The 26,702-nt window shown below is 34.7% G+C and overlaps 2 protein-coding genes across 4 annotated transcripts in view; one reads left to right on the forward strand and one right to left on the reverse strand.

The window, feature by feature from the left end:
* Positions 1-19,489, forward strand: part of jar (Myosin heavy chain 95F jaguar) — a 79,134-nt gene extending 59,645 nt beyond the window's left edge. For 2 of the 3 annotated variants that reach the window (XM_019051591.2, XM_019051590.2), the window contains 15 exons: positions 566-723; positions 1,186-1,350; positions 1,709-1,932; positions 2,209-2,412; positions 3,399-3,623; positions 4,378-4,585; positions 4,972-5,210; positions 8,190-8,410; positions 8,774-8,864; positions 9,343-9,473; positions 11,292-11,342; positions 13,183-13,297; positions 13,843-13,960; positions 14,895-15,107; positions 15,440-19,489. In XM_019051591.2, coding sequence (XP_018907136.2) covers positions 566-723; positions 1,186-1,350; positions 1,709-1,932; positions 2,209-2,412; positions 3,399-3,623; positions 4,378-4,585; positions 4,972-5,210; positions 8,190-8,410; positions 8,774-8,864; positions 9,343-9,473; positions 11,292-11,342; positions 13,183-13,297; positions 13,843-13,960; positions 14,895-15,107; positions 15,440-15,597 — 2,521 coding nt within the window. In that variant the 3' untranslated portion in view covers positions 15,598-19,489. The remainder of the gene's footprint in view (positions 1-565; positions 724-1,185; positions 1,351-1,708; positions 1,933-2,208; positions 2,413-3,398; positions 3,624-4,377; positions 4,586-4,971; positions 5,211-8,189; positions 8,411-8,773; positions 8,865-9,342; positions 9,474-11,291; positions 11,343-13,182; positions 13,298-13,842; positions 13,961-14,894; positions 15,108-15,439) is intronic. The other variant, XM_019051592.2, reaches the window with a different exon arrangement.
* A 3,342-nt stretch (positions 19,490-22,831) lies between these two features.
* On the reverse strand, positions 22,832-26,695 carry LOC109037096 (probable transcriptional regulatory protein Pmob_0807). The gene is made up of 5 exons (XM_072299075.1): positions 26,328-26,695; positions 25,587-25,699; positions 25,044-25,173; positions 23,443-23,639; positions 22,832-23,174 (listed from the first exon to the last, which is right to left on the reverse strand). Exons 1-5 carry the CDS (start codon positions 26,557-26,559, stop codon positions 22,977-22,979), a joined length of 870 nt encoding a protein of 289 aa, XP_072155176.1. The 5' UTR covers positions 26,560-26,695; the 3' UTR covers positions 22,832-22,976.
* Positions 26,696-26,702: the final 7 nt, after the last annotated feature.

Here is a 26,702-nt window from a genome sequence, read left to right on the forward strand (position 1 = left end):
AATGAAATTTACTCCAAGGGGAAAGGAGTAGATCAACAGTGAATGCTGGATCCCCTCTTTAGCTTTATTGGGAACTGCTTTGCTGGTTCTGGCAAGATCAGAATGCTCAACAGAATTGTTTTTCTTTTTAGATTATTGTGTAATTTCAAGTAGAAATTGTGTGTGTATCAAAGTTTCCACAGACAGGGAATACTTGGTAAACCAGGAAATAGCCAGGGAAAACCTGAAAATGTCAGGGAAAATGAAAAAAGTGTCGAAAAATTGTAAAGTTATCTTTTGTTTTCTAGGATGGGTTTGACGTCTTGTATAACAAATTTTGCCGGAAAACTATTTCAAATTAGATCTTTTTAACCATCTGGCATATCTTTAATTGTCAGTTTGTTTTACCAAAATGTGTCTAAAAAATGAGGGGAATTCATTATCTAAAGTTTGTGGTAACCCTGATGTATGTGTACACAGTTTATTTTATGGGAAAATTCTCAGCATTTTATTCTCTACTCTAATTTTCTGTGTATTATTATTTTCCTTTGCTCTATTTTGATTGGTTTTGTTCCATCTTTTTCAGAGTTCCTCTTAAAGTGTACGAAGCCAATAATGCCAGGGATGCCTTGGCAAAGGCTATTTACAGCAAATTATTTGATAATATTGTACTGCGTATTAATAAGAGTATTCCATTTAAGGCATCAAGTTATTACATCGGTGTCCTTGATATTGCTGGTTTTGGTGAGTTTTTTTACTTGTTTACAATTACAGTTACATTTGTATCTAATACAAGCCTTTGCACCGCTTTTACTTCTGATCAAATCTAAAGTAAATCTGAAAAAATCTTCCGCCAAGAGAAGTACTATCAGAATGGTGCCATCTATGAATTACACCTGTAAAAACAACCTTAACAGCCCGATAAAAATTCAGTTGAAACAACCCTCATTTGAAAGTAGGCTGTATTTTTTCTTTCTTTATAGACAAATCTAGTGCACTAAAGAGATTCGATGAAAAGAATAGACTTTGCAGAGGTGAAATGGCACAAAAAGATAATGAGCACACCAGGAGAATCAATAATTCACTCCTTTTTCTGAGTTGTTGGCAACCAGATTAGCCCGAAAATTGATGTGAAAAAACTTAATATCCAACTAGCATTTTCTCTTATTTTGTTTTAAAATGTTTCTTGTTGTTTTTTGGTTCCAGAATATTTTACAGTAAATAGTTTTGAACAGTTTTGCATTAATTACTGTAATGAAAAACTGCAGCAATTTTTCAACGAGAGAATTCTGAAGGATGAACAAAATTTGTATGAACGGGAAGGACTCCAAGTGAAGAAAATTGCATTTGTTGATAATCAGGATTGCATAGGTACTCAATTTTAGTTTTTGGTTTTTTTTTCTTTCTTTTTGCTGATCACAATCAACCATTACTTTGGTGAATCTATAGTCAGCACTTGTTAAAGTCTTTATGAAATTCTTCTGTTGGATGATCATACGGACAGATTTTTAGCCTTTATGGTAGACTTTAAGGTGCAAGGAAACTTAGGAACCCAAGAATTTAGTTGGCTCTTAATTTTTTTAATTATTCCAATTCATCAAAAGACACTTGCAATCGTTAATTGTTACTTTTTATTTATTTTCTTTGCACCGATCTGTACATGTATTGCATAGAAATTAAAAATTCTCAATGTCGCATCTGAGTCCTAATGACAGCTTTCTTTTTTCAGATTTAATTGAAGCAAAGGGAGTTGGCATTTTTAGTTTATTAGACGAAGAATCAAAACTACCGAAGCAAAGTCCGGACCATTTCACTGGTGAAGTGCATCAGCAATGGAAAAATCATTTCCGGCTGGCCCTTCCACGTACGTCTCGCCTGAAAGCTCATCGAGAAATCAGAGATACCGAAGGCTTTCTAATCAGGCATTTTGCAGGAGCTGTTTGTTACCATACTGTAAGTTCGATTCCTACTTTCTGATTGTTTTCTTTATTTTTTCTTGTTGTATTTGTTCATATAATATGATGCAGGTAATTTTTTCCTCACGAAAATCTTCAGTTAGTAAAGTATTATTTTTAAATTTTTCCCAATCATACCTGGTTACAATGTAAAATGTTTACTTTCAAACATCAATTTTAGAGATTTATCAAACTGAGACGTTTTAAATACTCAAATCTCAGCACTATGCATTATTGTTATGTTTAATATGACTGTAACGTAATATTATTTCAGGATCAGTTTCTGGAGAAAAATAATGATGCACTCCACGCAAGTTTAGAGGCTTTGATTCAAGAAAGCAACAATAAGTTTCTTCAGAGCCTATTCAGTGGCAATGATTCTAGTGCCAGTTTGAATAAAGGAAAACTAGCTTTCATCAGTGTTGGCTCGAAATTTAAGACACAATTAGGAGAACTCATGGATAAATTGAAAAGCACGGTGAGTATCTGATTCGACCTTTATTACATAATAATTAGTCATTGGGTTATGAATAATGAGATTTAATGAGTGATAAACTATGAAAACAAGTTTAACTCAATGCAGTTATAAATTCGATCAATTTTCTATCGAAAAGAACAGTATTACTAAGAGAAAAAATTACAATGCGGTAAATTAAACCCAGAAAGTTGGAAACTTATCCCGTTTTATTCAATGTTTGACATACAGTGGGAATTGGATACAACAACCTTTCAGGAACCGGCCTTATTTGGTCATCATGTAGCTCTAACGGATGCATTAATACATTGATTCGATGAGATTTCAGCCGAGGGATTGACCAGATCCCAAGTTGTTGTAAGCAATGTTGTAATATCCGATTTTCACTGTATAAGCGTAAATAAAAATCAATGCTGAAAGACTAATGAACTTTAGGAGATGTCCCAATTTTAAAATTGCATTGCAATGGATGTGAAAACCTGAACGCAACCCAATTTATTCTTTTCTAAAAATAACGTTCTTTGAAAGCAAGCACTCAAGCAATGTAGAACACACTTGAAGGAGATACCGACTATAATGCAATGATTGAAATTGAGAAGATTGCTAAATATACTGCAGGACCTGTCAAGAGACCAGTGAAAAAACAGAGGTATCTGCAGAGAGCTGAGTACTTTCCTAACAGTTAGCTATTAGCTTTGTGGATAGGGATGGACCAATAATGGAAAGAGTATTTCATGTTTGAATTGTGTATCATCAAAGGCAGGGTTTAACTCGATGCTATTGTCTCATCTCTTTTTTATTGAATGTCAATCGAATCTCTGTCTTTCAGTTAGAATAAAAAATTACCACACCAAGTTTTTTTGTTGATAATTCACCTACTTCAATGAATGTGTTTATTTCTTTGTCTGAAGCTGACATAAATAAATGTTTTTTCCCGTGTTAGTGCATATTGATACTGTTGCTCATTAATTTTTCTTTGCATTTTCAAGGGTACAAGTTTTGTCAGGTGTATAAAACCTAATCAACGAATGGTGGATCATGAGTTTGAAGGAGGATCTATTTTATCGCAACTCCAATGTAGCGGAATGACCAGTGTCCTGGAATTGATGCAGCAAGGTTTTCCTTCTCGAGCCCACTTCAATGAGTTGTATAATATGTACCAGAAATTCCTTCCGAAGCAGTTGAAAAATTTGGATCCTAGGTTATTCTGTAAGGTCAGTAAATTTGATGTATTTTCAATTTCCAATAAAATTGATTAGGATAATGTGTATTACCACAAAAACAGAAATAAGGTGACCAATACTTTTCTACGAAGGCCGTTGAATGGGATCGTTCTCATTTAGCATCTGTCCAACTGTCGACCGCCTCACCCCTGCAGGCCGTGTAGTTTCATGGAAAATGAACCTCCATAATATTTTGGCTTGATTGAATAATACTAACCTGTGCCTCCTTCTTCAGCTATGAATTCAGTGTACAAAGGCTTGGATTTTGAAATATTGCATTTTCTTGCCCCCTAACTGAAGCTCGCATACTGACAGTTGCACTTGGGTTTCCAAAGATATCTTTTATAATTAATTTAGAGGAAGTTTATGTTTTTTGACTTGCAAGAATTTTTCTCCCTTCTGAGAGCCCGTATTAAGGTTAAATAGGATAATTTGATCGAATTTCAATGATTTTCTTGTATTTTTTTGGTCTTAGGCAGCAAATTGGCAAGAATTTAGGCTTTGCCCAATTATTCTAGAGACCATCTCCTATCGATAGCTGCAAAAGTAACAAAAATTGGCCCAGTAAACCAGTAAAAAGAACGTTGACAAAAATTGACAATTTAGGGGGTCAGAAAGCTTACAGCAATGATGAACCTCTGTATTTATTTTTTTATGCTCCTTTGATTCATGGAGTGCTTTTGCAGTTGAATATTTGAGTCAGTTCAAGTGGCTGTCATTCACAATATGGTTTATGATATTTCAGGCTCTTTTCCGAGCTCTAGGTATGAGCGAAACAGACTATCGATTTGGTGTCTCCAAAGTTTTCTTCAGGCCTGGGAAATTTGCTGAGTTCGATGCAATCATGCGATCAGACCCAGAAAATCTAGCTGCTATGGTTGAGAAAGTGAAGAAATGGCTGTTGGCATCTCGGTGGAAGAAGGCCCAGTGGTGTGCTTTGTCCGTCATTAAATGTGAGTATGAGGGCAAGTTTATGGTCTCAATCTAGTTTAAAAATGAGCAATCTCTTTTTAACTCTTTTGGGTTCAGGCTTTTTATCAGGTGGAACATTCTCTTAGAAGTTGCTGTAAATAGTAAAGAATCTTTTGAATCTATCATTTCAGTTTTGTGCTGTTTCTTCTAGAAGTTTTTAATAGTTTTGTTTACACAAGTGTACTCACTCTGAATTTTGGTTGTAGTAAATCAGTGAACTTAGTTCAGTCACCCATAGAAAGCGTTGCCTGTCATTCCAGTCTTATCGACTGGCTTTAGTTTAAGCCTATGTATTACTATTTCAACAGTTTTATCTTCCATGATTTTTCTCTTAGTTTTTCTAATCTGTCATGTTTGTTTATTCCAGTGAAAAACAAAATTCTGTATCGTCAAAGTTGTCATATTACCATACAGAAGAACATTCGAATGTATTTAGCAAAGAAAAGGCATCGGCCTCGTTATAGAGGTATAATGAAAATTAATAGCTTACAGTCAATGCTTGGAAGAATGGAGGCTCTTGTTCAACAATTGAAAAAGGATGATGGAAGTATGAAAGAAGTTAAAAACTTACAAATGGATATGAGAAATGCTGTGAATAAAATTAAGGTATGCGCTTTTTATTTTTCCCTATCACTTCAATAATTCTTTTCACTCATTATCATCTCTATTCAAATAAAAAAACTTGCAAGCTGGGAGGCAAAACTGAGGTTAAAAAAATTTAGTCTAAGTTAGTCGATAACAAGTTTCTAAGCCTTAAAGTGTCATGCATCATTCTATCAAATTTTACACTGTAACTTTCCACATTACTGAAGTCCAAACAGGAGTGCAGGAAAAAAGAGGTATGTATGTAGCAAATTTCTGAAACACTTGAAAGTTTTGCAGAATTTTGAAGTTTAAATGGGTTTGTCGGATATGTCATCACAAATTCATGGGCATTTTCTTAATTTTCAGGTATTTTTGTGACTTTTGAGGAATAAAACTGCGTTTTCTCATCATCTACAGATATCCTAGGATAAAAAATATAAAAAAATGTTCTTTTAATCCCTCAGAAACTAAAACAAAATATCCCCTGCACCTGTGGGCAAGTAATTCAAAACCTAAGAAATGCTGCGTACAAGTAATTGACGCACCAAGTAACACATGTGCTAGATACATACCAACAAACATATACCGGGTGTCCATAAAGTAACTGAAAAGTGGGTATAACTTTTGAACAAAAAAAGATAGAAGGTCGCGGTTTGTGGCATTCTTCATCATCCAAAAGGGGAAATTTTTTGATGGAGGGCTTTCCTGGTGGACCCCCTGGGGGGGCCCCAGGGGGGGCAACTTCAAAAATTCAAATAGCAACCCCCATTTTTTTAGACATGATTAAAAAGAACTTAAAAAGACAAGAAAAATGGCGCAAATAAAATTAAAATCGGTTATTTTGTTCAAAAGTTACAGCCGGTCAAAGTTTTAAATGACCACTTTTCAAAAAATCGCCGATGAGCTCCAAATAATCGAAAAACAAAACAAACGGGAATGAAAAGTTGAAAAGTGCTTTTTAGGAAGAGGAAAAACAACTGACGTTGTCACAAGTCTGGATGGCATTGTTTCAAAAAAAAATTTCGGAAAATTCAACATGGCGGCAAATTTGAGGAAACGCAAAAATGAAAATTCCAGAAACTGTTATCTTTCAAATACCTCTAGTTTAAGGAAATCAAAGGTATCAAACTTTTATTCTTTATTTGGCCAAGTAAGAGCAATAATTTGCTGACTTAAAAGTTGTCAAGCGGGGCGCCTTCAATCGTTTGGAGTATGCGACATCACAGGATTAAGTTGTGCTGTCGAAAAATGAAGCCGATGTGAAAAAGCGCTCCTCCTTTGGGATGCTTTAGAAATGTTTAAGGTCCTCCTCCTCAAATTTAACGAGAAAAAAGAAGAAAAGTAAAATTTAGCAATTTTTACCCACAAACTTGGCGAGCCAAAAAAACATGATTTATCCTGGTGGGGTAGGGGCGGTGGACATTTATGACATTTCTATCTCTGAAAATTAAAAATCCAAGAATAATTTTAATTCTCTAACTCCTGGCACTCCAATTTGGCAAGGAGGACTTCTGCTACTGCTTCACCGTGTTCACCGATCAGATAGTGCATCAGATGTTACCGAAAAGATTGGTGTCTCAAATCGTAAGGTTGAGACTGTCAATAAGATAATCTCAATTCAGATAATAATCAAGAGTAGAACGGCGTCTTCGGAATTGGAAGCGTTGCAGATATCCTCCTTGCCGAACTGGAGTGCCAGGAGTTAGAGAATTTAAAATTATTCTTGGATTTTTAATTTTCAGAGATAGAAATGTCATAAATGTCCACCGCCCCTACCCCACCAGGATAAATCTGTTTTTTTGGCTCGCCAATTTGTGGGTAAAAATTGCTAAATTTTACTTTTCTTCTTTTTTCTCGTTAAATTTGAGGAGGAGGACCTTAAACATTTCTAAAGCATCCCAAAGGAGGAGCGCTTTTTCACATCGGCTTCATTTTTCGACAGCACACTTAATCCTGTGATGTCGCATACTCCAACGATTGAAGGCGCCCCGCTTGACAACTTTTAAGTCAGCAAATTATTGCTCTACTTGGCCAAATAAAGGAATAAAAGTTGATACCTTTGATTTCCTTAAACTAGAGGGTATTTGAAAGATAACAGTTTCTGGAATTTTCATTTTTTGCGTTTCCTCAAATTTGCCGCCATGTTGAATTTTCCGAAATTTTATTTTGAAACAATGCCATCCAGACTTGTGACAAACGTCAGTTGTTTTTCCTCTTCCTAAAAAGCACTTTTCAAACTTTTCATTCCCGGTTTGTTTTTGTTTTTCCGATTATTTGGAGCTCATCGGCGATTTTTTGAAAAGTGGTCAATTTAAAACTTTGACCGGCTGTAACTTTTGAACAAAATAACCGATTTTAATTTTATTTGCGCCATTTTTCTTGTCTTTTTAAGTTCTTTTTAATCATGTCTAAAAAAATGGGGTTGCTATTTGAATTTTGAAGTTGCCCCCCCTGGGCCCCCCCAGGGGGGTCCACCAGGGAAAGCCCTCCATCAAAAAATTTCCCCTTTTGGATGTGAAGAATGCCACAAACCGCGACCTTCTATCTTTTTTTGTTCAAAAGTTATACCCACTTTTCAGTTACTTTATGGACACCCGGTATGTATATACAATGTAATGCTGATATATGCAAGATATCTTTTAAGTGTGGTTTATTTTAATTGTCTGTATCTGTGATAGGTATTTTCATTGCTTACATCTGTGCACTATGGGAATATCGGGTTGGTTCTCAATGACATGTTAATTTGGAAAACAACAAGCGTAGTGCTCCTCGTGAGTTACTTCATCGCCTCAGATTCTAATTTTGAATGTGCAGAAAGAAACTGTTTATCAGATATTCAGTTAAAATTTTCTCAGAAAAAAACTCGCAAGCTTTAATGCAAAGAGGATGTCCTGGTAATATTTCACAGCCAATTTTTTACAAAAATTCCAAAATTCGATTTAATTTTTTAGTCAACATATCAGGGGACGGTAATTTTTCTCATTTTGCACTTTCCTCTAGAACAATCCTGGGATCAAACCTGAAGAAATTGCTGCCTTGCACACAAATTTGATGAATAAATCGAACAGTCTAATGGGACAGTTGCAAAACAAACTTACTGCACAAAAAAGCGCTGACGAACAACAGCGGTTGCGGAAGATTCAACAGGAAATGGACATGGAGAAAAGAAGGAATGAGGAGGAAGAGAAAAGAAAGGTAGAAGAAGAAGCTAGCAAAAAAATGTAAGTACAAATTCTTTCCAGTTTTCTATTCATTACATATTATACTTTATGAATTCTTGTGCCTTTGAAAAGTATAGTAGTTTACTGCTTTTCATATTTTCATGAGCAATACAATCGTGATTTTATTTTTCTGCCTCTCCGACCATTTTTTGCTTTTATTCTTTGCCTTACAATACTTAGCAAGACAAGAAAATTCTCAAAATTTTCCAAGTTCCGAATGCTGTATGTGAATTGGAACCCAAATACAATCATTTTGCATGGTGTCAGTGAAAGTTCGAAGGTAATTACTCCATTTTTTGCTTTATTTCAATAACAAAATTTTACTTCATATTGATCCAAAGTTTTTTTTTTTTTAAATTTCAGGAAAATAGAAATGGAGCATAGGAGGAAGGTAGAGGAAGAGGAGCAAAGAAGAATGGATGATCTAGACGAAAAAACTGTAGTTGCTATCCAGGTCAGTTATACATAATTTTTTGGTTTTGCAAAGAATTGGCGTACCTTTCATTTTCTTAGTTCTAGGTAGTTAGGACTGGTAACTGTTCAGAAGTCAAAATCTGTTGGTAATGAGAATGTAAAGCATATTTTGAAGAAATGGCATACAGTCAGTTCGTGCCCTCTTGAGAGACTATATTTTTTACATTCTAATAGTGTTTTCTTCTATTTATTCCCTGTAAATTAGCCTGTTCTAGATGGTAAATAATTATTTAAATTTACTCATTCAGTACTATTTCCCTATAACAATACCTGTTAGAACAAAAATTTCCTCATACTGATGAATTTGTCTACTCCGCATGCCTCTGTATTTTTGATAAGTGCCATTCGTCATAATAAAAAAATTTCTCCAAGAAAATCACTCGGTCCATTGCTGATTTATTTTAGAGAGAGAGTACTGTAATGAAATGTATGGACTAATATTCTTTCTGTCTCCTTAGGCTGAACTGGAGAAAGATGCAGCTCGTAGGCGAGAACAAATAGAGCAAGAGCGCCGAGATCATGAATTAGCCTTACGATTAGCAGCAGAAAGCAATGGTATTATAGATGACATATCTCCACCACAAGCAAGGTTAGTTCTTATTGATTTGGGTTCAGCGTCTCTTTGTTGCCTGTGCTCCTCCAATCGCCAGGGAACATTGGTTTTAATTCATAGATTTATCAGTCTGTCTTAAATTGGTGCACTTAATCAAAATGAAATGTCTAGAGGGAAACACAATTTCAAGAAAAATTCAAGGACAAACTCAGTGAAGGCAGATAGTCCATTGAATCATTACTGCACTAGTACATAAAAAGATCCTAAGATGTAACATCAGCAATTGGGTACTGTTGGTATATCTCATTATAATATAATTGTGTGTTTTATACATGCTTTTCTCGGATTAGTAAAAATTCACGCTTTCTGGTTCTTTCCTTTGAATAGGCATGTCTTTTTTTTATCCAGGAAAGATTCTCAGTGTTGTAATTTTATTTCAAACTTGTGTACTTTAATTTGTTAAATACTGTAAATCTACAAGACATGCCACTGCACATCACCTATGAATTTTTGTATAAAAATCAATCTTACTATTTCTGTATTTCCTACAAATAATTACCAATTTTCCCAATTCAATGGTGTAAATATTAAAAGAGGAGTGTCATCAAAGTGCGTATAAATATATGTAATGTGGCACATTTGGATAACTTCAAGCAGAAGAGTGTTTTTTCAATGGAGTATTTATAAAGAAAAAAAATCAGAAAAAAACCTTTCCAGAAGTTTTTATAGTAGCATAAATTAGAGAAAGATCAGAAAATCTGAACACTGACATCACCGAGCTTGTACGACAATGTTGGCCAAGAAGAACTCAAGCTATGGTTATGCGCATCGTTTAATTAAACTGTTGGAAGCCTTTACAAGATAGAGTTCTTTTTTCTAAGGCAATTGTAAATTTTTACTGATTTAACTTACTCAAGCATCGGTGTGGCAGTGTTTTTTAGCGGTTTGTACTCTTAATCAGTTATAAAAATGAAGAAGCCCTATCATTAGTAAATCTAATGCATAGTTTGATTAAAGATATATGCGATTTGAAACTTCCATTAAGGATACTGCTCTCTTGCCTGAGACCCATTTCTCGACTGCATTTGTACATATCTCCTCTTTTGTACAGCATTTTTTATCTGTTTGAATTTTTTACGCATGTTGCAATTCTCTGGAGCAAGCACTTGAAACATGTTGATATATTACAGGAAAAGTTGAAGATTTTTTATGAGAGATGTTATGAAGCACAAGGTACAATGACAGATGTTTGCTTTTTCTATGTTCAGATGAAAAGTAAACAACTCACAACTTTTGTGATGGTTTTTCTGCATAAAGCTAAAAGTTTACTTTGAAATTGGTGTTTTGAGTTTTTTGATGAATCTTGGCCAAAATTTTTATGTCTTCGTCAAAAACTATGACTCATTTTTATTTTTTGCCCTAAAGCTTCAAGTTTTGCACCGAAAACACTGCTTCAGGCAATAACGAATTTATGGGATCAAACTTATCGAGGACTTCTTATTATTTTTTAAATACTTACCATTAAATACATTTAAAATTATTTTTGGTCAAATAGTACTGAGTAAAAATATTCAATAAAAATGTGAGAGGTCAAAGGTGACATTCATTGAAGAAAAATATTATTTCGGAATTTTGAAAGGAAGAGGATGATGGTGTCATTCCGAAAGACCTCTCATAATTTTTTTTTTTTTTGCTTCGATGATCTCACTGGATTGAAAGTTTCAAAATTGAGCAGTTATCCACTTGCCCAAGCACTTCTGTGTCTTATGTGCATGCTTGAGCGCCTGCAAATACATGTTTTGATTTTGTACACATTTGCAAATAATTTTTTTTTTTTTATCTTCTTGGTGGCAGGTTACTAGATGGCCGAATCTCAAATTCAGCTTCATTAAATCAGCTCAACAGGTACCTTTTTCTTTGCATGATATTTTTTATGTCAAAATCTATCCATAGATTCATTTTACCTTTCTCTCGACCAGTGCATACGCAGTGATTTCAAGCCAAGTAATCGCAACCGATTCTTGATCGGGCTACCAGATACAACTGAACAGAGCTAACAGAAGATAGCAACTCTGTAGATGGTCCCTTGTTTTATATTTAAATTGTACGTACGGAATGCATCCAGAAATTTCAAGTGCACTCTGAGGCAAATACTTGTGATCAGCCAAAGGAAAAGGACGCTTCGTTCATAAAGAATGAAAAGTTTTTGAATGAACTCAGGATGAGTGCTTTTTATCAGCAAACCCAGATGATAATTACATATATTTTAAGCTGCCCTCTCCCTCATCAAAGGCTGAAATTCCTTATATTTGACCACAGTTAAATGAGTCGTTAAATGAGTGTCCTTCCTCCATGACTGATCACATCTACATGAACACACATATCTAATTCTACATCTATCCTTGTTATTCACTCATGTGGAAGTACAAAGTTTTGCCCATTTGAAAACATGCCCGACATGGTTCTACACTGGGAGAATTCCCATTTACAAACATGGATTTTGAAGACTCCTAAAATCTTTGAAGCTGTATTTATGTGCCCCCATTTTCTCCCCCCTATGTATAATATTTGTATATTTTTCCCTCTATCGATGCTGGCAGGTTTATGTTCGGTGCCTGATTCATTAAAAGTCTAAAGTACGTAACTTGATGAGTCACATGAACGGAGTTGGAGCTTTTAAAAACTAGTTTTTCAAAAGTAAATCTGCTCGTCTTGGATGATATTTATGAAAGCTTGAATATTCAGTGCAAACTAAAGTTTTCCTATGAAATTTTCAACAATTGTTAAAAGAGCAAAGATACCTCAATGTTATTGCAAATTTCTGATTGCCTCTTCCTTCAAGCGGATCTTCTGCATTGAAAATTATGTCAAATTTGAGAATAGAAATTACGTCTCAAATATTCGATGATATTACTCTTAAATGTATGGCATTTGTATTGTTTTCAAATTCTTTGAAAAATGCATTTCTTTGGCTGCAAACCCAGACAGAAGTTGCACCACTTCTTTTTTTTTTTTTAAACTTGCCAATATTTCCTCATGTTCATTCCTGTCTTTCAAAAAGTATACTGTACGTGCTGAAAGGAATTTCTCTGGGGCTCCCCTCTTGTTGATTCATTTTAAAAATTTTTTTAAGAAATTCCAATTTAGCCTTGTTTTGCTTTCTTCTAAAGGTGATTTGCTATCCCAATTATTTCACGCAGAAGTATTAAATTAATTTGCACTTTCCTGCAAATAATTCTCTTCGAATGATTACTTAATTACTCTACCTTTGTTACTCTCATACCTAAGAGGAATTTTGTTGCTCTCTTGTTCGTTCTTCGTGCCTAATTCTATCGGTCTTTTCCTTATTTCCTTCAAGAACGGTCTAGTGTTGCGATAAAGAAATTTAAGAAAACCAAGCCTAAAATCAAAACTAAAATCAAACCAATATTATTTTTAAGCGCCCAAGTGCCAAAATCCAAGTTTCAAGAAGAACATAAAAACTGTGCTATTCAGCGTGCACTCAGTATTTTTAGCCCAAAAAATGGATGTGTCTGGAGAATTCCCAATGAAATTTGGCTCACCGAATGGCACATTTTTGTCTGTTTTTCTCAACACTTGTATTTTGGCCCCTAAGCCGTTAAGAAAAATATCAGTTAAAATTGGTACCGGGATAATAAGTTGGAGTATTAGTTGATTGTTCTATTAATTGTTGTTTATTATATGTGTGTTTAAAGTTTCTAAACATGCTCTTAATTTTTTACAGAGCTGATGCTTTGAGGTCTCAATTGAATAGTAATTCCAAGTATGATTTATCAAAGTGGAAGTACTCTGAGCTACGTGATACTATAAATACATCTTGTGATATCGAACTATTGGAGGTACGTTATTTCCTCAGTTTGTAAACCCCCCCCCCCTTTTTTTTTTCTTTTATTAAATGTCAGACCTTTTGACAACCAATATCTGTGCCCAAATATCTGCCACTCTTTATAACTGGTTTCAGAAAAGCCATAAATGAAAAATGAGCAAAAGCAACTTAAGTTGGGGTCCAGTCTTAAAAAGCCCAGTCAATACTGTGGGTACTCTTGGACTATCCATATTTTCTCCAACAAAAATCCTGACCAATATAATATACTCCTTCGAAACTACAAAATCTTATGTAAGCATCCTTCCTTAAAGCAAATGCGAGGTATGCCAAGATCTTCCACCCTGGTTTCAAAGTAAATGCCATTAAGGAGCCAAATCTAAAAGGCTTAAAAAAATGTTTTACTTCTAAGGAAGGGCAAGGGAGAGGGGGGCTACTTGAAAACTTTGTATGCACAGTACACAGGTACTTTACTTGGTGTAATATGTACAGGGGAGGGCTGTATTTTTTCTCCTCTCAATGATTTCCTTTCATGAAAATGTTTTTATTTCTTTCTTTTAGGCTTGCCGAATCGAATTTCACCGCCGGTTAAAAGTGTACCATGCATGGAAAGCCAAGAATCGAAGGCGCACAACAATGGATGAAAATGAACGTGCTCCCAGATCAGTAATGGATGCAGGTATGGTCATATATTCAGTAACTTAATTTTTATACATAATTTTTTTATATCCATTGATTGTAAGGCAAAGCATGTGAAAATTATAAGTTCTGTTCCTAATTAGTAGATCCTTGCCTTCGCTTTGTGTATGTTTCAGGTGCAGTTTAGTTGCTGCTGGAATAAATATCGACGGTGAAACTGCCAAACCACGGATCTCGTTTGCATTATTTCAAAATCTACACTTGTGTCACTTTTTTGAGGGGAGCAAGTAAACATCATTCCATGAGGTTTTCACAGAATTTTCTCCACTTGGAGTAGAAAAATCATGGAAGTGTCCAAGATTTGACGTTGAGTAACTTTCCATTTAAAAAAGTAAAGCATATCAGGAAGTCTGCAATGTTGCAAACCGAGAAACGTCATTTAAAAGTTTTACCATCGATATATGATCAGTTTTAATAAAGAACTTCTAATTTTAACTACTCTCTAAACCCGTAGGGAGGTGAAAAAATATGATAAGCATCAAACTATTTTGGAAAATTTGAAAGTACTTTATTTATTAACATAAAAATTCACTGTAGCAAGACTTATCAAACATTTTGGAATTTTGAAAAATCTCAGCGTAATCGCGAAAAATTTGTCTTGAGGGACAACTCGGTCTGCCCTCTTTGGGGAAGGGGGGGGGGGGTTGTGTTGAGTCTAGGATACTTTACTTTCGCTCTTCAGCTAACCCTGGTAAAAGTGGAGCATAACGACCTGGTCATTGAGACATCACAATGCCTTAAGGAACAAATCTCTAAAATTTCACTCTGATATCAATCTATCACATCATTCTGACCATCCAGACATCACTATGATGACACTGTGATGGTGCATGATGCATTGTGACATCAGGGAATAACCTTAAAGGAATTATTTCATCAAAGCTTTAATGATAGTCTCTAACTCTATTTTACAGCAAGCAAAGTGCCCCGAACTCAAGCGAAAGCTATTACCACTCAAAGTTCGCAGCGCTACTTCCGCATTCCATTTATTCGACCAGCCAACCAAAATAACGGTGCAGTTCTCGATAGTAATAAGAGAGGGTGGTGGTATGCACATTTTGATGGTCAGTACGTTGCACGTCAGATGGAGTTGCATCCGGACAAACCTCCAATTCTTCTCATTGCAGGTTGGTGCTCAGGCGAAATTCCTATACTCTTAACAAGTAAAACAGCCTTCATTTTTTCAAACTGGCCCACATCGCATAGGCATTTTTTATTTAATTTTTTGTGAGTTCTGAGTTTAATATCTCAGTTATTCACAGTTTATGTTGTTTTAACCTCAGTTTTGATACTCTCAGTTTGTTACCTTGCTCTCTTCCATTTTTTCGGTTCCATTGTTATTGTGCTTTGTGGAGCTTAATATCTTACAGAGGTCAGTGGTTCATTATATCAGTATCACCCAGCTTTCATAAATGAAATTACATACTTTAATTCTATTTAAAAATTTACAATGTTCTAGGTATGGATGACATGCAGATGTGTGAGCTCAGCCTAGAAGAGACCGGATTAACGAGGAAAAGAGGAGCTGAAATCTTAGAAAATGAATTTAATAAAGAATGGGAACGGCATGGAGGCAAGCCATATATTCGACCTGCAGATCGCACAAAAAAAATATAATCAAACGCAAGAGGAGCACTGTTCTATGTCAATAAAGTTGGTATTTTTTGGATACTTTAAAAGAATCCATTTTTTGTACAGGAAACCACAGTTTAGTCTTTTGAAATGTAAAGGTTAATTATGACTGGCTGTCAACTTTCAATCGGATGCGTGATTAATTTATGACTTGTGGTTAACTATTCTGCCTACCTGGTTGACTTTTAAGGAAATTTATCTTTTGTATGCACTCAACTTCTCACAGATTCTAGCACTTCCTCTCACCTATCATACTCTTTAACAGTCATGGAACATTTAAAAAAGAGCTGTCCGCATTATATCATTGTGATCATTATTATTATAGGGGATTTGGAAACCTCAATGGAGGCAGTTTTTCATGATTTTTATTTTTAAATGAATCATAAATGTAGCACTTATAACATTACGAGTATAATTTACTGCCTCGAAGGCCAATGCAGTGTTGAGTCACAAGATTCTACATCCAGACTTCAAATGGACCAGTGATTTTGAATTTCAATACTTTTGTAACTCATGTGCAATCTATGTAGACCCTCTGTACATTGTATTACTGTTAATTGATATTCTCAACTTCAAGCAGTTTTAGGTCTGTAATTTTTGATGGAACTTTTTTATCCCTCCCCCCTCTCTCTCTCTCTTTGGAAAGCAGTAAATTGCTAATTAGTCACTGTTTGAAGGCTCTGGCTGTCCGCTCTGAATGGGTATTCACAATGGAGAGATTTGGTTCAGTTAAGTCTAATCGCTTTGTGCATGTGTCCAAGAATAAAAAAAAATCCATGTTTAATTTGTATTAAGGGTAATTGATGGCATTGCTGGTCATCATTCTTCAGAGCATAATGGTGAAAGCAAATGGTAAGATTTTAAGTTTACTTTACGGCTCTGATTGAACAGTATGCTCACACTCTGTGTTCAAAGCAATATTGTTCTCTGTTAGTTTGATAAAGTTCCCCACCATTGAACTCCCATTAGAGAACGTCTATAGAGATTCCAGACCAACTTTAACTCATATCTTCTTATAATTTATTTTTCAATTGTGATTCCAAAATTAATTTTCTTTAATTTGACCAGACTTTAAATCTAACAACAACTCTCAGTCCAAGAAGACTGGCTAAATCATGCATTTTACTTGCCTTTGTTGTGATTTATTACAACTGCAAATTTTTGCGAATCATCGAAAGGAAAAACGTAGGTATGTTAGATGTTCACCAATCATCGTATATTTACCTCAGTGACTTTATAGTTTCCCGCATTTTTTTCCTTCACAATCTCTCTTTCTATTTTTAAAAAAAAGAAAAAGAAAAATCATGGCAAACAGTACAATCAGACAGCTTTTTATCACGCCGGTGATCAGTAATAACAGTTTTTTTTAGCATTTTCAGTTGTTCATTCCGCAAAGACATTCCATGAATAAAGACTTATGATTTGCCTAATTTTTCATTTATACCTTTATTTTATTTTATTTATTTGCATTTATTCCTAATCATTTTAATTTATGTAATAATTATATCCTGTGAACAGAGGCAGATCCAGCAGGTTGGCAACATTTGTTTTTCACCATTTGTGCCGTGTTGAATAATCAATTCTTGTCGAGGCATGTGGCCCCTTCTAGAGTTGATTTATTTCAATCTTTTTAAATAGGCAGAAAACAATTTTGCCAACTTGCCGGATCTTCCGATGCTTATGATGATTTGTACTATGCATTCATTCTCTCTTTAGTTTTCTCTTTTGTCAGTAAAATCTTATTTCCCTTGTTTTTTTTTGTCTTTTTTCACTGATGTTCAAACTAAGAGCCCTTGCATCTCAGTTGCTATTTTTTGTAATTCCTGTTCTTGTTTTTTCTATTTGCTCCCAATTATTTCTGAAGGAAACTTTCGTATGTTTTTACTTAAAATGTTATAATAAAAAAGGACAAGTTGAGCAAAGATTCTCAAATCAAATGAAGTTTCTTTTCTTCCTTTTAAGAGAAGTGAAATAATAGAACTTTGCAACATTGAAGACTGAGACACAAGGTTTACTAGTCTCACCATCTGTTCACCTGAGTGTCAAAGTGTTTCGTAATGTATTGAAAGTGCTACATGATTTTGTGAGATATTGTTCTTTTTATAGATTGTTGAAATTTGTCCTGTCATTCAGAAAGCATGAATGAGCATTTCCTTAATCTATTATTTGTTGATGAATTACTCGCTCAGTTGGAAATTTCCGAATGTGTTTAATTGTGGATTTATTTATTTCTTTTTTAATTAATATATTTCTGTTTATTTGCTTTTTTTGAGAAATTTTATGTCCTAATCTGTTGTATTCTAAAATTTTCTGGGAAAAACACTAAAAGTATAGTAATTTCGAACCACATAAAATATGTAGCTCAGAATTTTATAAGATGTAAGTTCTTGAAGATTTTTTTGGGCTGTGCTCGCTATCTCTAATTCATTCTGTGTTTGAATGTGGAATTCAGTGTGTATCAGTAATTTTAACTGGAGTATTCTTCTAGTAATATGATCATAATTTCAAGTGTTACTTTCTTGATTTAGGTGCTTCACAGTAAACCACCTCCTATTAGGAGAAATCTTTTTTATTTACTTACATATTTATTTAATTATTTATCTTTTGAACGTTCCTTTTATGAGGAGATCTCTACTTGTAAATAAGAGTTCGGTGCACGAGTGTAAAATGAAACCTGCATTTCATAACATTGTGTGTATTTAATATTTGCTGATATTTTTAATTGTGATATCTTTGTAAGGTCTAATAACGCAATGCACATAGGTGCCAGCGAAAAATCCAACCCCACACATCTCCTTCTGATGGTTAGGTACTTTCAGTCTTTAATTGTTCAAGAACATGTTTGGTCCATCAAGAAATATTGAATCAATTGGAGGTTTGAAATCAGGCTAAAGTAAAATAGAGAATGAACTTTAACATCCTGCAACCAGTCAAAAGTATCCTGCTCAGCTGCCCTAATTTTTAATGTGTGAAGTAACTTATGTATCTAAACATTGAAGGAAATCTATCACCTATCACAAAGTAAGTTGAGTAAACTAGTATGTACTCTTATCCTCCATTGATGTTCATTTATTCCTTAGTTTCTTATGAATTTAAATTTTTCTCCTGATTCAGTATTAGGGGCCTAGCTCAAATTTTTGATCCCTGAAATTTATTTTACTTTGAAAATTCCAGATGCTGAGAACCTTCCACATAGTTTGAAAGTTCAGTATGTACCACACAATTTGTAATTTAATTATTGATTGATTTGAATAATCATCTTTTGTACATAAATGGTTTGCTTGGAGGCTCCTTTAATGTCTCTACACATGAAATGTGTATTTGTCCAATGCAATTCCTACAAAAATCTTCATCCTGTGCCTTTGTTTTTGAACAGGAAGTGAGAAAACTTCATCAGTTGATGGTTGACAAATGTCCATGACCAAACTTGAGAGCCATGTATCTCAATTTGAGTGTTGTAAATTTTCCTCTCTTGTCATAATGTTTAAAATGAGTCAACTTTATTTCTTGAAATTTTCCCAGAATATTCTTTGAACAGAGTAAAAACAATCGACATGCACCACTCTAATTAAAGGAAGGAAAAAATCATGAAAATTTGCAAGATATCTCTTTCATTAGCTCTCCAATTAAGAAACAAAGAATGATGCAAAATCTACAAAGCCATAAAATGAGATTCGTGGTTCTCAAATTTAGCCATTGGTGTATTATGTGATCTAATTTTTTTCATTTTTTTTTTGGTGTAAAAATCAATATTCTATGTATTTTTTGTTGGGATATTTTAAGAGAATTTATGAATTCAAAGTCTACGCATGTTCGTTAAATTGTAATTTAGCTTTTCGACAAAAAATAAACTGACAAAAGTGTTTGAGACCAAAAAGTTGTGTGCAACTTGTTCTTTTCTTATTATTTCTGTCCTGAGATAAAAATAAGAAACCTGGTAGCGTCTCAAATTAATTAGAAATAAAGAAATTCCTAAAGGAGTGAAGATTGCATCTAGTATTCCATGAATTGGTTGAAAGACTATGCCAATAGATGCAATTTTTATGCTGTTAACTAAACCAAATTCATTTCGATCCAAAGGATCATCTTAAGTCATGTAGAAGGCATTTTAATAATCAAACAATTACTAAAAATTTACTTTAGTATACCTCACTCTTTCTGTACTTATGCTTAGCAGAAATCTCTTAGTAGTTGAATGTCTCCTACTCCACTGAAACTGATCCTGTGAATCAAAATGCATGCGACTCCATAAACACTATAAAAAACCAAGTTACCAAGTCATTTTTATGTTGCCAAGTTTGCTCAAGTTTCAAGAAACAGTATTGGAAGAACTTTCTCTGGGAAGGAAAATACATGCCAAAAATGGTACAAGGTAATTTTTTTTTTTTTTTTTACTTTCATAAATTTGCAAACTTTCGAACAATTAATTAACTTGAGTTATTCTTAGAAAATGAGTCGTTCCTTCAAATGCAACCAAGATGAGCTTTCTAGCGCTGCCTTAGTTCAAAAGTTACAGAATCAGTCCCCAGATAGCGTGGGTTGCAATGAAATGTTAAACACTTAAATTATTGCTTAAATTATTGGTAAAATTATTGCTTCTCTATCAGAGGGTTGTGCATGTTGTCTATTTACTCACTGGAAGGACACTTCTCATTGAAATTTCCTTCAATGAAATTGAAATAAGTTGGAATTTTTCATTGCATTACAAATTTTCTATCTTTCTGACTTATGGAAGTCACCTTGGTGATTGTCTAAAATCGGCATTTATTGCCTAAATGATGTAAAAATATTCCAATTTTAAGCTGAAAAAATTGCACTTTCATTTTATTAAATCGCAATTTCATTTGAATATTTACGTTGCACTGCACTACTTAGGTCTCAGTTGTTTAGGGGCAGCTAACAAACAACTCTAGTTTTCTTAACTTTTCATAATGTCTTCATTAAGTAATGTTGTATTTTGTAATAATACATTAACAAAAGTCTATACATATATACAGTTAATAACAGAAATGATCACCTTAAAATCTTAACAATTTGTTTTGTTTTTTTTTTTTTGGTGAGAGAACTCAGTGTCCCCTCTGTGACCACCCTCCCAAACTTCTGCAGCAAGCCATGATGTGGTGAGCCAAAGAAGATTGGAGAGGCATTTACGAAAAGACAAAGTGTCGTTTCTCGGACGAAGAAACATGAGTCCATTTCAAGGTTGCGAAATTGACTCAAACCATTCAATTTCTTACAAGAATGTACACATGCAATCTTTGTCAAAAATTTGTCTAATTTTGCATGAAATCAGAAGAAAAATCGGTGAAATTTTGAGTCAGAAATGCTCAAGATTGAAATTCCTGAACCGGTTAATCTTCAATTTTAATACCTACATTTTTAAATAATCTGTTTAGGACTTTTCAAGAAGCACATATCCTCATATGCTTCATCTATATGCTGAGCCACCGGGTTTTGCATCAAGAATGAAAACTTATTAAAAATTATTAAAAATATTCAGAAACTGAATAAAATTATTCATGTAAAAATGTGTTCAGTTCAAAAAAGATATCTGCAAGGGCTGTTGAACTTTTAAAAAAAGTAGGGAAAATCATTTGTTTTTCTCCATGCATACAAATTTATTCATAATACAGATTGCTGGAAATAATTGCTTTTTCCTCCACCTAATGACCAAATGTCATAATGTTTCGTAAATATGCAAAATAAGTAATGCTTCAAGAGTATTCAAAGAGCCTTGTTAAAAATGGGTCGAAATTCGCCCCTTTTAAGGCCCTCGATTTTGCCAACGGGAATTGCGCCAAATTGTTGCATATGATGCCCTAAGTCTCTGGTAAAAATTTCAGCTTGAGTTGAAAAGTGGTTTCGGAGATACGGGGGGGTGAAGTGGGGGATTGAGCGGCTGGCGTGCGCTATTTCCGCGGCTGTTCCTCGCCAAATCTTCGTTTTGATGCCACCCATTACATGTTTTCCTATGTAACTTTTCGCGTACTTTCCGTTTCTGGCCTTAAAAATTACTTAAAACCACTTTTCAAGGGGCCATGAATTTTTTTCGCAATTTTTATTTTTTATTTTTTTAGTTTTTTTAATTGATTTCGTATTATTCCCTACGATCTATTTGTGCCGTATATTTTCACGTTTTCTCAGTGTACCTCCCACGTCGCACGAGAAAATATATACGCATGATTTCATCGGAACAAATGTTTAAACGCCAAAATGACACGGCAAATATGGGGGAAAATCTTAGATATGCCCCGGGCAGTACATTAATCTAATTGATAAAAAATCTGTCCTTTACTTCGTTACTTATTTATTTAAAAGCAGCCATTACCAGCCTACACGCCGTATTTAAGGATAACATGACCACAGATACATTTACACGTTCACGCTGGAAGACCAATCGTCACCCTAATTAAGTGAAGGGAAGTATGACAAATTAAGAGCTATGGCAAGTTATCGATTTAAAAATGTGCCCTCGTGAGAGCTTTAAAGCTTTACTTGATGATTCTGCCATTATTCTAACCATCTCCTTTCTACGAATGCTCGTCTTTGCATATCATTTAGGCGTGTAAACATTTATGTTCGGATGAAATCATGCGTATATTCTCGTACGCGTGTGAGGTACACTGAGAAAACGTGAAAATATACGGCACGAATAGATCTTAGGGAATAATACGAAATCAATTAATAAAACTAAAAAAATAAAAAAATAAAAAAAAAAAAATAAAAATTGCGAAAAATTTTCTGGGCCCTTGAAAAGTGGTTTTAAGGAATTTTTAAGGGCAGAAATGGAAAGTACGCAAAAAATTACATAGGAAAACATATAATAGATGACATCGAAACGAAGATTTGGCGAGGAACAGCCAAGGAAAGAGCGCGCCGCTGGCCGTTCAACCCCTATTTTCACCCCTTAGCGCCTTAAAAAGTGGTTGTAAGTAATTTTTAAGGTCAGGAACGGAAAGTACGCAAAAAGTTACATAGGAAAACATGTAACGGGTGATATCAAAACGAAGATTTGGCGAGGAACAGCCGCGGAAATAGCGCACGCCAGCCGCTCAACTCCCCCACTTCACCCCCCCCGTATCTCCGAACCACTTTTCAACTCAAGCTGAAATTTTTACCAGAGACTTAGGGCATCATATGCAACAATTTGGCGCAATTCCCGTTGGCAAAATCGAGGGCCTAAAAAGGGGCGAATTTCGACCCATTTTTAACAAGGCTCTTTTGTCGGAGCATTATAAGTTGATGGACATGACAAGTTCAATAGTTATTCAAGAATGCTTCAAACAAATTAAAACACTTTTTTAGCCACATGGAATATTGATTTTCATACCTAAAATAAAAAGATGAGTCAGCTCACCTTGATTTCAAAAATTTCTAAAGATTTGAACAATTTCTGGTAATTTCTCAATCTCATCTTGCAGAGCTTGCAACAATTTAGCTTCCTCGTCATCCAATTCAGCAATAACTCGGGGTATATACACTAACTCCGCTTCTTTGATGACATACTTTTTCTCTTCCAGCGCCATCCGAGCTTTGTACAAGCTGCTTGCAGCGGTTACAAACTGGACATCAAACATATAGAATGAGAGCAATTATGGAATATTTTTAGACAAAAAATTAGAATTTTAAGCATGCCCTGAAAACCATTAAGGAAATATTTACTTTGAAGTAAAAGGAGAAAGCAGGTATACCTCAAGATAAAGTTAATTTTGAATTTTGGACATGCAAAAAGTAAGGTCATGATAGAAATGAAAAAAGCCATGACTTCCTCTTGACTAACACTGAGCAGTCCATTGGTAAAATTAAAAGAGAGTTGGTACGCGTACGTACCTCTAAGAGATTTGTATCTTCTATGGGGTCAACTTCTTCAGCACCTATTTCAATTGCATGATCCATGCTGATTTCTTCAATATTTTTTACATCAGGTGGAGGCTCAGCTACAATAATCCCTTTGTGTTCAAAAACTCCTTTCGCCATCCTCTCTGTGAATTCTACAGGACTAGAAATAAAAATACATTTGGTTGGGCCTTTTAACATATGCAATAGGTAAAATGAGGTAAGAAAATGCGTAGGGAACTGGGGTGTATTTATACTTGGTCTTACTCTTCGCCTGCAGGGCCGGATTAACCTATTTGCTGCCCATAGGCCGCCTGTATTTTGCTGCCCCCTATCATTCGTTTTAAAACATCAATAAGAACCAATAAATAGTCGTGCCAGAGGGGAGGAAGGGGTGGGTGCATAAGACGCTTTTACCTGTGTTAGGCGCATTTTTTGTGGAAGCTTTGTCCGCACTAGCAAAATTTGACGGAACTACGCGCGAAAAATAAGTTCTGTAAACTAGAGCAGGCCTTCCGTAAGTTGCATTGAATAGAAATAAATGAGAAAATTTTGAAAAAAAAGAAACGTGATTGTACTTAGTTTAATAATTTTAGCTTCCGCAATGATCAGAATACTTACATCTAAAAAAATTTCTTTCTGCTTTTCATGTTGGAAACTAATTCTACCTGATGACTGAAGGCAGTTGAGGAGAGGGGAAATTACGAATTCATGAGAGAGGGGAGGAATCCGCTGCCAGTCGGCGTAGTGCTGCGCCGCCGCGCCGAGGGCTTCTTGCCTCTCCTTTCTCTCTGAAGTCCTCCTTACCAAACTGCGCTTTCGGTTTCTCTCTTACACTCGGATCATGAAAGCTGCTGCCTCTTGTATGCACCAGCGCACCACCGAAAGACGACTTAATTAGAAATTACTACATATTTACTCTCGGTAAATAAAGTTTTTGCCGCTTTTTCCTGTTTGTATTTTTTTTTTTTCATCAGACATAAGTTAAAAAAATCGCAAAATTTGCCGCCCCCCAAAATTTGCTGCCATGGGCCTCGACCTATGTGGCCCTACCCTTAACCCGGCCCTGTTCGCCTGCTTGTTGATACAATTCAACTGATTAAAATGAAGTTATAATTGGCTCTAAAATTCTTTGATGAATTTAAGAACAAATAGGCAGAAGTGGTGTAAGAATGACACCTATTAACTTAAGATAAATCTTTGAAAATACAAGCAAACCAGAGTCTCGATGGTTTGAAGTTAGGAATTTAAGCACTTTGATTTGAAAGGGAGATATTTAAGGTTTTACCCCACTGTGTTTGAAATTTAACTAAGTACGTTTAAGTGGTCTTTAAAGAAATAAAATATTGAGTGAACCACTTATAAGTTCAACCTTTGCAATACAAAAGCACATTTTCCACCGAAAACTGTAAAATAGTGTATTTCCTTCGGAAAATACACTTAAAATGATTTTCCATTAAGTAATATTTAAAATGGAAATTTTTCACTTGAAAAAGTTCCTTGAACTTTCACCGGAAAAAATTTATGGTCATCTTCCTGTGTGCATTCGCAAGTAAATTTCTATTTCTATGAATAAAAAAGTAAATAAATAATACCATTTTGTCCTTTGACAAGTGATTTGATAGTTTGCTTCAGGATAGGAACATGATGTGACATTGCCGAAATATACAGTATACTTCCTTTCGGACCCTTCATTTCGAACCAAGCAGAGGTTAAAGGCTTATCCTGGAACAAGAAAAAAACGCCAATCGATTTCAGTGTTTCGCTTAACTCTACAAGAAATTCGCTTTCAAACAATAATTACTAAGTTTATGAACAATAATTCCTCTTTAGTTTGCCCATTTACACTCAAAAAGTTATTTTTAATTTAGATTTCTATGATTTGTTTTTTTAAGATACCCCTACTACAGCAAGTTACTAAATGCTTGTTTTTGCATCTTCCGTATCAAACAGCAGTTCATACAGTTCAGAGGGTATCACTTCAATAGTTCAGAATTCAATACCTACCCTGCTGGCTGAATACTTTTCCTTCACTGAACTCTGTTTTGGAAGTGGCACTTAGCAAGTTGAGAGAAAAGGCCTTGATGTGAAGTTCTTTAGAAAATGGAATGAATTCTGTAGGCTTTTTTAGTTCTTACCTTAGATCCTTGGAGAGCACTTTGAATTGTAGATGCAGGCATATTAGCTCTCTTACAACTGGCAACCACATTAGCCAAGGCAGAGTTATGTTCGGGGTTGTTGCTACCTCCATCTATAATATTCACACCACAGAAACAAAACACAGGTGAATTTGGGAAACATTTGATAGATACTCGTGTGACAGTACCCTTTTTATTGTAAGAAGTACTAGTATGGAGGCCAAGTACTGATTGGAGGAAAACTTACATTTTTGAGTTTGAAAACCTAAATGTAAGTTTTCGTACAACTTTGCATTTTTCCTTTCACTAGCATCTGGTTAATAGGAACCAATACTTCTTGTAGGTAAACGTGAATTGGGTGAGACGTGCTACTTGTAAGGTGACTGAAGCAGATACATTTATACAAGCATTAGACTTATGGTGTGAATGTTTAATTGATAGAAAATATTTAACATTGCGCTAAGGACAAGTCAAAGTTTAATGCTTGTTCATTCTGAGAGTCTATTACTCGTATACATACATCTAAGATTCCAGATAGTTTACTATCGGTAATCAGTGATATAAGTCTGAAATACAAGTGAAGTGAACATCATTATACATCATATAAAATACGTAGAGAATCTTCAATCAAAATGATAAAGTACTGGAATATGTAGCAGGTGAGTAAAAACTGCAATGATAATGACAGAGGTAAATTTTCTAACACTGAAATATAAGTAATGCGTAAAAGAATGTTCTTACCTAGGATTGCTCTTTTAATCTGGAGTATTAACATATTGAAGGTCCTCGACTTTTGTAAATCATTAGCTGCTTTCTGATGTCTAATGTTTTGCCACTTACTGTGTCCTTTTTCTCTGAAAAAAGGAGTAAATTCTGGAAAGAGCGCAGTCTTGTTATCAGGGCACAATGATCCTCGCCATGCTGCTTGGTAGAAAAGAAAGTTTGTATTTAAAATAAATCTGCATCGGTTCATATCAATTGTAAGATGCTTCTCAGTGGATGTAGAGACACAATGCGTAAAATTGATGAGAAAATGTTAAGGAAATAATAAATTTCAGTCACATCCCTTATCACTATCAAAACATGAGACTTATTGGAGAACCACAACTGATAACA

This window comes from Bemisia tabaci, chromosome 4 (assembly GCF_918797505.1).
Source record: "Bemisia tabaci chromosome 4, PGI_BMITA_v3".
In the NCBI taxonomy this organism is placed as follows: domain Eukaryota; kingdom Metazoa; phylum Arthropoda; class Insecta; order Hemiptera; family Aleyrodidae; genus Bemisia; species Bemisia tabaci.

What these genes read in the sequence shown, in the direction of transcription:
- LOC109037096 (XM_072299075.1), bottom strand. Translation starts at nt 26,559, where the DNA reads ATGAACCGATGCAGATTTATTTTAAATACAAACTTTCTTTTCTACCAA. An exon ending in GATTAAAAGAGCAATCCTAG is followed by an intron (nt 25,700 to 26,327) that starts GTAAGAACATTC and finishes TGAATATTATAG; the next exon opens with ATGGAGGTAGCAACAACCCC. An exon ending in GTGCTCTCCAAGGATCTAAG is followed by an intron (nt 25,174 to 25,586) that starts GTAAGAACTAAA and finishes TTCTTGTTCCAG; the next exon opens with GATAAGCCTTTAACCTCTGC.